This window comes from Marmota flaviventris, chromosome 3 (assembly GCF_047511675.1).
Source record: "Marmota flaviventris isolate mMarFla1 chromosome 3, mMarFla1.hap1, whole genome shotgun sequence".
NCBI classification, from domain to species: domain Eukaryota; kingdom Metazoa; phylum Chordata; class Mammalia; order Rodentia; family Sciuridae; genus Marmota; species Marmota flaviventris.
Genome location: NC_092500.1, coordinates 47,786,911 through 47,799,925, shown reverse-complemented (window position 1 = coordinate 47,799,925; position 13,015 = coordinate 47,786,911). Strand labels below are relative to the sequence as shown.

Sequence of the window (13,015 nt, the reverse complement as noted above, 5' to 3'; positions counted from 1 at the left end):
TTAGTGCAAACAATAAGGCAAGAGTTAGGCCCTTCTCTCAATGTAGGACATCGGTTGATTGGAAGGGGTCATGTAGAGAGAAGAAAGCTAATGGTTTTGTATTTGGCCTAAATTCTTGATTACTAAGAAAAATAGATTGTGAATCAGATGTTAATGTATCGCTCAAGAGTATGCAGGAAGAATTTGGTCATTCCCTGAAGGGTCAAACATCTTATCTAAAGTAATTCCATCTTTGGAAATCAAATTGTTGGTCAATTGAAAAAAGTCTCTAGATTGTCAAATCAATTCAAAGAACATTTGTTATGAAATGTAATGATATTTTCATCAGCACTTGAAGTCAATTAAACCAGAGACCAATGCTTTTTTTCCCCCCAGAACAGGGCCATTATCCAAGGCTGTTTAATTGCAGTTATCGATGTGCTACAGTTTGGCAGCATGATCAGTTGGCTGGTCTCCCACCACCCTGTCTCCTTCACATGTCTGTCTCCATGCCATGCTTCCTCAGGCCCTATCCACAGCCCTGGCTGGCATCGCTATTTTATCCTGCTACTGCACATGCCTAGATTTCTCTTGGTAGCTCTTTTCTTTCTGACTAGCTCAGCTCTGCTCAGTGATTTTCATGTTGCCTATCCCCCCAAAATATTTCTAACCAGAGTAAAATATTTATATCTGTCAATGTAGGTGTATGTTTGCATTGACTTGCAACTTGTAGTTTTATGGAGCAGGATCTGCTTGCTACTTTAAGGCAAATTTTATTGCCCTCAAGGCAGAAGACTAATTAAATACATTGACAAACAACATTCCAGTCATCATAGATTTTGTCTGCTGTACACTTGGCCTATTTTTCCTTGGTTGAAGCTGAGACAGATATCTTTTGCTTTTACAGCAGAGGCTCTGTTAGCAGAAGAACTAAAAGCTCTGCACCTCAAGACTTGAAGGCAGAATGGGTTCTTTTTGAAAAAGAAAGCTGTGCATTCAGCATCTGAGCCCTTCTCAGAGGGATGACTTGTTCAGGAAGATTTCAACGTGCCTGGCTTGTTTTCATCTCTGTTTTCCGAATGTATGCAACAAAGCCACCACTTCAATTATAGATCTCCTTTAAATATAATGGGAGAACTTTTGAAATGCCTGTTGACTGGGAAAATCAAAGAGAGGCAAAATAAGATTGAGATGGATGGAATCACATTACGACAGCATCCTGCAGGGCAGTGTATCAAAAGTTTTCCACCATAACCCACAATTATGTGTTCTTCCATTCCAATCCATTCCATTCCATTCATTTTAGTGTTCCCATTCAATCCCAATAAAAATGTTGGTTACAAACCATTAAGGTGGCCACAGGGCAGAAACATTATGCAAAAGTCAATTGATTTTACTTAGGGAGAGAAGAGAAGATCACAGATTAAATGACACAGTTATACCAGAAACTCAAATGGGGCTAGGCTTCCAGCCAATGAATCTGACTGAAGTCAGGACTTTAACTCAACAACCACTTAACAACTGGGGGGCTTGCTTGGTTGTATATGTCTGTTAACCATGACATTCACTAACAATTAACCCAACAATGAATTACAGCTCACAGCACAGAGAAATATAGCACGGAGAATATAGAGGAAGAAAATCAGTTTCTGGGGTAGCAGTGCTGAATGGACACCAAGAGACTCCTTTATTTTTTCTGATATGTGCAAAATATCTCTAGTCATCCCTGTACTTAAATTAGTATCCCATTTTGTAGTTTACTGCCTTCTACACAATACACACAAGAAATAGCATGCACAAAATCAGTGTTTTTAACTCCTCACCTGTGCATTTGGCCCAGAATTTCATTTGCCCTGAGGCAATTGCAGATGAAACTGGAAGAATTAATTGGTATGCCCTAGTGCAGTAGTTCCTAAACTTTGCTACATATTAGAATGGTATTGAATCCCAATGTGCTAGGGTGGGAGCCAGATATCTGTGATTCCAATGTGCAGCAGAGTATGGGAACAATTGTTCTAGTGCTGAGCATTTCAACATCCTGCAGTGCTGCTGGAACTTGTTTAAAATGTGCATTCCTAGATTCCTAAACCCCAGAGATCCAGATTCCTTAGGCTGTCTAGGAACATGCAATTTAAATAAGCACTCTTAATAATGTAATGATTATGGTCTGTGATCATACTTTCAGAAACACTAGGTGAATAGACTGTCACTCCTAAAACAGAACTGGGTGGGGAAAACTCTATACACTGACTAAGTGAGACTGTCTATTCATGGCATGAATTCCAGGAGGGCTGGTTCTGCCTTGAGCTTTCTCTCCTGTGGGGAGCAAGTGCACAGAGGTGAGTCAAGTTTCACTCACAGGATGACATTCTGTCTGTTCCGGCTCATCATGTGAGACTATAGAGGTAACTGACTCAGCCTCTAAAAGTTCAGCCAACAGGAAAAACTGGCACAGCTGTGAATTCCACTGTCCCCTTGATCATCTCTTTCATGGCACAGAGCAGTTGAACATTTTAGAGACCCAGAAGTCCTGGGGCTATGGAGTGGAAGGGGGCGGCAGAATGGAGACAATGACAAACCACAGAGCAGAAATGTTCTGCAAAATTCAATTGATTTTACTTAGAGAAAATCACAGATTAAATGATGCATCTATGCCAAAAAATCAAATGGGGCTAGGCTTACAGCCAATGCAGCTAAAGTCAGGACTTTAATTCAACAACCACTTGACAACTGGGTGGCTTGCTTAGTTGTATGTCTGTTAATCATGAGAGTCATTAAAAATTCCAGTGGAGTCTCATCATATTCCCTCGAGTTATAAAATAGCTCAAAGAACTTCATGTTAAGATTTTAGGACTTTAAGAAAAGGAAAGATATCTTTTTTTTTTCTCAAAGTTTACTGTCTTCTAAACACTCTTATAAGCTACCAAGCATAGGTGGAAATCATCCATTTTAGAGGCAATAAAGCAATGTAGAGATGTAAAGAGTAGAGTCAGGTGTGGTGGCACAGGCCTGTAATCCCAGCAACTCAGGAGGCTGAAGCAGGAGGATGGTAAATTTGAGACCAGTCCCAGAAACTTAGGAAATCTTGTCTAAAAAAAATTATAAAATAAAAAGGGCTGGGATATAAATCAGTGGTAAAGTGCCTCTGGGTTTAATTGCCATAAATAAATATATAAAAGAGGAGAAATACAGTGTACCTGTAAATATATTTGTAAAATGATTAATATTATTAGACAAGATTTATGGTGTTTTTATTGAACTTGTAGACAGGGACCACACCTGTTTATGCCTGTATTCCCAGTGCTCAGTATGGTGCCTGACATATAGTATACATTCAGTAAAGTTTTGTTGAATGAGCAAATGCATGATAGATTTAACATCAGTTTTGCTAATGTTTCTTTTAGGGGAATGTATACGATTTCCTATTACCCATCTTTGTGCTTGTGGTGAGTAATTCTGAAGATAATTATTTTCTTTTCCTTATGCCTGTGCAATACTAGATAAAATGTTTTGGTCTGATACATGCACTCAACTAAGGTCATCACTTGAATTAGCAGAAGTCTGGAATTGTGCACTTGACTTGGAATGAGTGACATTTTCCAAGGCAGGTGATCGAAATAGTTAGAATTTTCCAGAACAGGTTTGTAAACAATAGACAAAATAACAGAGACTATCTTGTAGTCCCTCTGATAAATAATTGGTAACATATTAGTTCAGGGACTTTTCAGCATAATAGACATTATTTTGAATTCAGTTGTTACATTTCTTTTGTATAAGCAAAAATTTTAAAGTTTCATTTTTTCATCTGAGAAATTTAACCTGTAAAATTTCACCTATAGGTAAATCGTATTTTCCTGGCAGCATGTGTTGTGGCCTTTTTACTTGCCAGAATAAATATAATTTGACTGTCCAACTTAAAAGCAAGGAAAGTTTGGGGACTAACAGGTAAGTGGCTGGGTTCTCTAGCTCCAATCAAGGAACTGCCAGATGATCCAAAAGAAGCTGCTAATACTCATTCTCCTGGCCCTCTTATTTACTTCCTCCTGGCTAGCAGTGAGTCTATATAGGCAAGAACCTTTCCTGAAGTAAGAAGGAGAAGAGGTTGAAGGGAAACTTGGATTGCTTTAGGGTCCATTGTTTCTCAGAGTGTGATCAAGGGACCACCTATCTCAGCCCCAAGGAGTTTGTTAGAAATACCAATTCCTGGATTCCACTTGAGAATCTTTGGGGGTGGCACCTTAGGATGTACATGTTTAAAAATATTGATTTTAACAATATTGATTTTAACAATATGTAATGCACACCAAAGTTTGAGAACACATATTTTTCCTGATATGTGAGTTTATATAAGGGAGTCAACTGATGAGGATTTTTGTGCTCCCAGCATTGACTCCTCTTTTGCCACACCCTACTGGGCCCCTGGTGATGTATTTGCCAATCCTCTCTGCCCTCAGGCAGGAGCAGGTGCCCTGGCTCTGGAGTCAGGCCATCTGCCAAACATTTTCCGCCATCCCTGAACTTCCTATTCTTCCCAGAAACCTTGGCACAGGCAAAGGGCAGTCAGGGAGTGGCAGAGGCATGTGTCCAGTTGGGAGAACTTGGAATAGACTCCATGTGCAGCCTCTGAGCCAGCCTCTCTGCAGGGGAAGGAGCAGCAAGTTTGGTGAGTCAGCGTTGTCATGGGCAGAGGGTGCAGGCCCTGGAGCAGCTTGGAGGAACCTGGCTTCTGAAGTGTCTCTCCTAGCTTAGAGAGTAGTGGCTTGGAACATTTGCCCTACTCCCTAACACAAAAGCCTTGTATTCCTGTGGGCACAAGCTATGCCCTGTACCCCTTTTCAGGCTTTTGAGAAAACACTTAGGAGTTATAGCAGTAGAAGCTTTTTATAGGGGTCATTAGTGATGATCTCAAAGGGCACCTGGAAAAGCTTTGGCATCATATCATCTCCCTCAATTCTCTTCTTCCTTCAGTCAGTCTATCTCTAATTCAAATCCTCTGACCAGGTTGCTGCCCCCAAATCCCCTTTTTATAACTCTGGAGACACTAGCCAGGTTAAAATCTTAAATCTTTCTTAATTGTCGCTACTTTGCCATTAGAAATGAGTTTTTTTTCCTATGAAAAGCTGAAGTCTTGCACAAGGAGTGAGAAAGAGTTTTAAACATAAGCATCCCAGGGGCTGGGGTTGTGGCTCAGTAGTAGAGTGCTTGCCTAACATGTGTGAGGCACTGGGTTTGATCCTCAGCACCACATAAAATATAAACAAATAAAATAAAATTATAAATAATTAAAATTTATAATTTTTATTTATAATTTTTAAATATTTTAAAAATAAGCATCCCAGAAAAGATTCAGTACTTCTCTAACCTAAGTGGAAGTACATTTAAATGTAGGTATTTAGGTTCTACATCCAATAGTTCTGATCCAGCAGATCTGAAGTGGGGTCCAGGAAAATGTATTTTAAATAAATAACTCTGGTTAGTCAAGATGCAGGGGTCTGTGGGTCAGAGGATTAAATCTTGAGACACATGAATTTAAATATACATCAAGGAAAAAATGTATATCAAGGAGTGAATGACTCACTTCCAGATTCCTTGGAATAGTCTGGGTTTCTGTAGTTGGGGAAAAAGAAGTATTCCAATATTCCAGGCACCCTCAAAAGAGAAAAAGCCTGGATACAAGTCTGTGCAGACATCTATCCACGTTTGAAAAGGAGTAGACCTTGTTATTATAAAAAAAAAATACACCAAAAGGAAGTGAAATTATGTCATTATCTAATTGCTGCCCTTTATCTACTTGCCCCTCAGACCAGGGCACAGCTCAGCTTTCTGAGTTCATGTCTGACTAGACCCCAGAGCTTTTCCATTGCCAGCCATCTTGGTTTCTTGAGGTGCTTTGTATATGAAGGTGACACTAAAAGGATAAGATTTTCTTTGAGAAATGGGCCCAGTATCTGATTCCTAGCAGAATATACTCTCTTCGTTCCAAAGATGAGTCCAAACTAGAGAAATATCACCTTTATTCATCCAAGTACACTTATCAATTTGGATGGGTTAGACTTTTCTTATTTGTCTTTAGGTCTTTCTTTAAAGGTGATGTTGTTGTTTGTTTGTTTTTTTTTAATCCAGTATTGGGGGAGTTGAACCCGAGACCTTGCACAGGCTGGGTAAGTGCTCTACTACTAAGATACTACAGTTCTTTATTTTTTTTTTTTTTAATTTGAACATAGTTTCACTAAGTTGCCAAGGCTGGCCTCAAACTTGTGATCCTCTTATCTCAGCCTCCCAAATTGCAGGGATTACAGGTGTGCATCACCTGACCAAGCCCATATGTAATTTTTTTAAAATATTTTTTTAGTTATAGATGGACACATATATTTTATTTTATTTTTTATGTGGTGCTGAGGATCAAACTCAGTGCCTCATGCATGTGAGGCAAGCACTCAACCACTGACCCCAACCCCATATGTAATTCTTAACATATTTGATTCTTTAGATATTAAGATAAAAAATTAAGTTGTCAAATAGCATTTTTAACTTGATCATTCTGAAGCAGATTTCTACTTTAAATGTGGAGGACAGGGGGAACTAACTTTTTAAAAGTTCCTCTAGTCATACATTATGATATACCTATGCATTTGCCAGGCCATTCATCCCCACACTTAAATCCTTCATTAACTCCTTGCACCTTGTGACTTTCTTGCATCTCACTCTATATTCCAAAAAACATCATTTACACCCCTCCTTCTTTACTTCCATCTTGACTTTCACAACCTTCTGGTCAAAGTGGATCAAGAAGACTCAGGATGTCATATCCACAAATGACCAAGGTGCTATTGTTTTAGATGATTTCAGTAAAGTAACAAGAAATGCAGCACTTATAAAATGACAGACTTTGTTCTGAACACTCTGCAAATATTAAGTTATTTAATTTTCATAATTAGCCTATACGGTACTTAAGGTAGGTGCTATTATAAGTTACTATAAGCCCATTTTATAGATGAGGAAACTGAGGCACAGGTAAGTTATAGAACTCACATAAGGTCATATAGCTAGCAAGATTCCAACACTGACACTATGATCTTGGTCACTACTTATGTTGCCCATCAAAAAAGACAAAATGAGCTGGGGCTGTGGCCTCAATGGTAGAGCGCTTGCCTGGCAAACGTTGAGGGCACTCAGCACCACACAAAAAATAAAATAAAGGTATTGTGTCCACCTACAACAAAAAAATACATATTAAAAAATAAAGTATTTTGCTCATTTTAATTGTTTTTTAAAAAAGAAGACAAAACAATACAAGCCAATGCAAATATTATTCTTCATCCAAAAAATCTATTTTCAAGGACATTTCAGAAAAGAAAACTGGAGATTGCAATCTAATTTGAGACCATACTCAATGTATCAATCCTCTCATGGTTCTTATATTGTCTGTATATGCCAAGAATTATCTAATTTAATCCTCACCCTATTGAAGGCTGATTTAACAGAGCCTTTGCTAAATATTTACACGCCAAAGAGAATCATCCCTCAAACATAATTTGTTCTCAGCATACTGTATCCAGTATCCCAGATAGAATAAGTGTATCTACTTTGAAGCATAGGAGAAAACAGATCTACACTGAAACAGCCTTTCACTGCCATTTCTTAGGATCTGCTTAGATGAAAACCCACATTGCTGATTCTTGCCAGGATCTACTTATGCTTTGGGAAAAGTATTAACTAGAATTCCGGCCTGAATTTTAATTCTGGCTCTTCCACTAATCAGCTGTGCAATTCAGGACAGTTGATAATCTCTCCAAATCTGTTTTCTAGAGGTCCAAATGAATAGCTATAAAAGGAAATAAGCTATAAAGTACTGGAAAATTGTATGGTAGCATTACAGGTTTTTTTAAAAATAAATTGATGATTGTTACATTTATTTTAAATTTATTTTAAAGCAGCCTCCTCCCCTCCCCCTCCCAAGTAAAGTTCTCGAGGGCAGGGCCCATGTCTCATTCATCTTTGCTTCTTAAGATTGCTATGAATGGATAATTATGATTGCAATGAATTCCACTATTGTCATGTATGTAAGAAATAAAAATAAATGAATTTTAAAAAATTGCTTCTGGTATATAATAGATAAACAATGAACGTTTCCTGAGTGAAAGAAAAAGAGATTCTCCCAGAGTTTTGGAGGACCCTATCTCAGTTGAGAAGTGCTGAGGAAGGTTAAGCCATTCACAATACCTGCTTCAACTACGTGGTCCATTGTTGGAAACCTTTTGTATACAGCTGTGCTCACAGAGCGGAAGATGAGCAGGGATGTGAGATTTACATAACGCATCAGTGTCCTTCTGAGAAGGCGTCCATGCTGGTCACTTCCGTGGACACTGCTGGAGATGAGGAACATCAGCCTGTCAGGCCAGGGCAGATTCACAAACTGGTTCCACCATCGGTTCACTACTAGAGTAACATAAAACCCTGTAGAACAAGAGGAAATAATAAAGCAATTTCTTAGCAGCAGACATATTGGTGACACTGATGCTTTTACAGAATTTTAGCCTTTTTAGGGGTTGGGAATACAAAAATATGTAGTTATCTATACCTTAAGATTTTGACCTCCAGAAAAAGATGTCACTTGTGCCTGGTAATGTCAGGCACCCAGTAAGTGGGTATTAGAACTATAATACTGATCACAAAAATGGAGAGTTAGTGAAGAGAAGGCTTACAATAGCAAATTATTACCTCAAACTTGCTTGGTGTTAATTTAGCGAAAGCAGCCCTGAAGGCAAACTTTATGGATGATTCTGGTTCTAGTGCAAGCATTGGCTTTTCAGGCATGCCTCTCAGCTTGGAAACACTCTCATGCAGAGTCATCCGTGTCATCCTAATGGAGACAGTTGTGTGGCTGCATTCTGCGTGTGACCTATACTTACCAAGCACAAAGGTTACTGGAATTTGTTCAGCATATCTGTCACAGTAAATTGATAATTTTTCAAAGTAACGTTTTTGGGCTCCTGTAAGTAACAATCTGGAGCAAAAATAAAATGCACAGCCCTTTATGATATTATACTTCTGCACCTGCTTTGCAAGTGACATTAAGTGCAAACAATTAAGCACAAATATTCTCAGTTTTTTAAGGAGCAGTAACTTTTTCCTTTTCCTTAAGCTGATATGCTCAAAAGCTTTTTAATTGCTTAATGTTTCAAGTACTAAAGTTTTTAGTACATAAACATTTTTGGCCATTAAATTGTGGTATTTATTAACCATTTTATTTTTAAAATTTTATATTTTTAAAGTTTTATATAATTGGCTGACTTGATTTGGAGCAAGGTACATTATAAAATAGCCCATCTTTCAATTATTCATCAGGAATACTTAAAAAAGAGAATATTGATTAAATGGATTAGTTATTAAATCATTATTAAGTAATAACATTTGATATCTTGACCTTACTTTCTCCTGAATATGCTACTTAGCACATTTTGGATTATATATATTGTAATTCAAGGGATCTGAAATTTGTTTATTTTAAAGCCTACAATTATTTGAAATATAAACAAAACAGATTTAGCAATCAGAGGTGAAAACTTTTATTATTACATTTAGTCAATGTCTTAACCTTGCTATTAAGGATCTGACCCAACCTGGCCAAACTCATTTTCTGGTATTGTTAACATAATTGCATCTAATAAAACCATTATTAATATTTATGCTGCAGGGAGGGGATTCAGAGTCAGAAGAAATGTCCAAAGGTAGGTTAATAATCAAAATACAGAAAGAGAAGCCACACACATGGTGAATTTGCATAAATCAGTGAATGCAGCTGTTTCAAAGGACAAAGGACCCCCAGGAAAAATCTATTATAACAACTGTCAAAGTCCCCTTTGGGTGAGTAGAACAGAAAGCAGAGGGGTTTTGAAGTAACAGTGAGAAACCAATCAGATTGCAGGTGGAACACTGATAGAAGCTGTTATTGATGAAGAAATGTTTGAGATGGGCTTGGAGTTCCTGTCCTGGCTTTAGAGGAGGTGACAGAATTACTAAAGTAAGGTGAAGCTGACAAGAGAGGCATTTACTGATTGGACAGGCCTATCAGAGTCTTACTGATGACAAGTCACAATCAGATGATTTTCCAATATGTAAGTAGAAGTGGTCAAAGAGTATTTAAATATGGAAAGTATGGATCTTAGAGTCAGACAAAACCCAGTTTTAATCCCAGGTCTGCCATTTATAGATTTGGACTTTGAACATGTTTTAAAGTTTTTGCAAGCCTCAGTTTTCTCATTTGTAAATGGGGATAATAATACTACATATCAGGGATGTCATAAGAATTAAAAAATATTATATAAATAAATAACTTTTTAACATATGGCCTCATACTTAAAATAATTTGTATTATAGCTAACTGGCCAAAGAAAAATATTTATTATAATAGTCATATAGAAAATTTAAATAGCTAGAAAATACTATAGAGATTATTTTGCCAATTTCCTCAGACAATAGGAAGTGGTAAAATCAAATCAATGAATCCTGGTTCTTCCTTATAATTTTTGTCAAGTGTAACTATTTGCTTATAACAGCATTCATAAAAAACTGAAGTCATTAGTAGACATGAGAATGAAACTATGTTTACATTTTTCTACAGATATGTTTGATTTTCTTGACAAACTCATCCTATAGTTCTTGGTAAACTTTTGATTAAGATAAAACAATCTACTTTAACAAACTTTTACAGTTGAACTTTAAAAATGAAGGGTAATCATTGAACTAATGGTTAATAAATGTAAATGCTCTTTGGCCTTTGGAAAAATATATGCATACAATTTTGAGGGGAATAGGTATGCTATGGGGGAGAGGCTGAGGGCCCAAGGAACATTTCTGGTGACATTGCAACTGTTCTAAGGACTTTTCTATTCTAAGCAGCAGCAGCAGCAATAAACTCACATTAGTAAAAATAAACTAATGAGATAATTATCTTGGAACATCATTGTGTCTTCCACCATTTCATATTCTGAAGGCTTAAATGTCATAAATAAGTTGTCAAAATAGTATCATGTAAAACATATCTGAAAAAATTATTAGGGGTTTTTAGTAAGACTTTCCCTCTAAAGATATTCTGCCAACATGTACATAAATATGTACACCTGCTTGGAATGGTAGTTTTGATACACAGCAAAATAGCTCTTCACATTTTACTTTTTATAATAGTCAACCAGATAAATTAATGTCCTCTTCTCCAAACGGAGTCTTATTGCTGTAAGGAAGAATGTAGATAAGAGCAATGATACACAAATTTGTCTATCTGTATGCAGAGGAAAAATAGACTGATGTATATGGAAAAGGTGGAAATACAGCCTCAAAAATCTTTAGCTTTCTCATTTCAAGTTTTAGCTTCCTCCAGAGAAGAAAGGTATACATTCAATTTTTAATTAAAAAAGACTCATAAAGCTTCCCCTTATCATTCTGATAAAATTTTATTAATGCTATAATTTTTAGTCATAAAAGCATTTCTTAGACATGACATTGTTTAAATTTTCTGTCAATATGACAGACATAGGTTGTGATGTTACAAAGAATAAATACCTCCTTTTGTGAACATAACATGCCCTGAAATCAGAAGGTATAAAGAAGATAAATTAGGGGAGGGGCTGTAGCTCACTGGCAGAGCACTTGCCTAGCATAGTGTGAGGCACTGAGTTCAATCCTTATCACCACATAAAAAAATAAATAAAATAAAGGCATGATGTCCATCTACAACTACAATTTTTTTTAAAAGAAGATAAATTAGTGTTTAGGCCTTAATTCTTTAGTTGGGGCAGTGGTAAGATTGAAGGGCACGATCCTGGTTAAGATTTCATCTTTCCAGGCAAAAGGAAGGAAAGTTGCCTGATATGCACAATCACAGACATGTTAATTACATATGGAACTGCAGCAAGCTGTCAAATCACACCGTCAAACTATGAATGACATCATTGAGAGAAGTATACATAATTATACCTCTGTGGACTTTGCCTATTCAAAATCATCACATAGTAAGGATCTAAGTATAAATCTTCCAGTTTATGTCTATAATAATATTCTTGAAGTGCAACTAATACCACATCACATCATGACCAATTAATGTCGGGCTGGAATGGGAGCCCCTTGACCCTGACAGGTACAGTTTGTTTAACATCCTAAAAAATGGTTAGGTATTGGATTAAAATACCCTTTCCTGCAGAGAAGACAACAAAGACGTTCATGCAAAGGAAGAGGTTACATAATGCAAAAGTCAGCAGCAATTAAAGGGTTTGGATTTTTGAGACTGTATTCTTACATAATATTTGATGGCCATAAGGAGACATGCAAGGCAAAGTACCTGTACACCAAACTTATTGCTGTGTAAAGAACAGCAAAAACAATAAATTCCCTGTATAGGAGTTTGTAGATGCTGCCTCTCCACTTGAGAAGTAACCTATGAAATCCAAAAAAGGTCGCATTTGCTACTCTACTGGAGTAAGTGACAGTCATCTTGGATAGTTTTTTTCTAGAAGAGCAAGAAGACAAAAGACAAGTGAAAAGTTAAGTTTAAGATTAGGCATAAATCTGTGTATCAAAGGAAACTCAAGCCAGTAGCCAGCCAGTTATATCCTTTTTTTTTCCCCCTCCACCTTTCTCAGTTTGTACAATTTGAAACTTGGGGATAAACAACAGCTCAGAGATAGGTCTTTTAGAGGAGAAGGGGAGGAAAGGAGTCTCTGGGAAGAATAGTGTTAAAAAATTTTTAAATTGCCTTTCTAAATATTATTTTCAGACTATATAGCTATTGCTCAATAAATATGGCATATGAGATATGTTGTAAAATTACCAACATAGTTTCCTAATCCATAGGAGGATTTAGGGTATTGATATGCTAAATTAACTGACATCTTCAAAACTAGTGGCAAAACTTATTGTTTGGGCTTTATCTGGTAAAGTATGTAAAGAGCTACTTATTTCACCTTAAACTTTGTACAGGGTTGTTATGGCTCTCTTAGAAATCAGGATATATTTTTGAAAAGAAGCAAGGCCCTCATGG

At 36.9% G+C, this 13,015-nt stretch overlaps 2 protein-coding genes across 6 annotated transcripts in view; one reads left to right on the top strand and one right to left on the bottom strand.

The window, feature by feature from the left end:
• The window catches only part of Best3 (bestrophin 3), a 34,048-nt gene extending 21,580 nt beyond the window's left edge, over window positions 1–12,468 (bottom strand). The window contains exons 1-3 of the mRNA XM_027927326.2: window positions 12,317–12,468; window positions 8,892–8,986; window positions 8,203–8,436 (exon numbers count right to left, since the gene is read on the bottom strand). Of these exons, the coding sequence (XP_027783127.1) occupies window positions 8,203–8,436; window positions 8,892–8,986; window positions 12,317–12,468 (481 nt within the window). The remainder of the gene's footprint in view (window positions 1–8,202; window positions 8,437–8,891; window positions 8,987–12,316) is intronic.
• The window catches only part of Rab3ip (RAB3A interacting protein), a 162,466-nt gene that overhangs the window by 57,557 nt on the left and 91,894 nt on the right, over window positions 1–13,015 (top strand). The gene's annotated exons all lie outside the window — the stretch shown is intronic.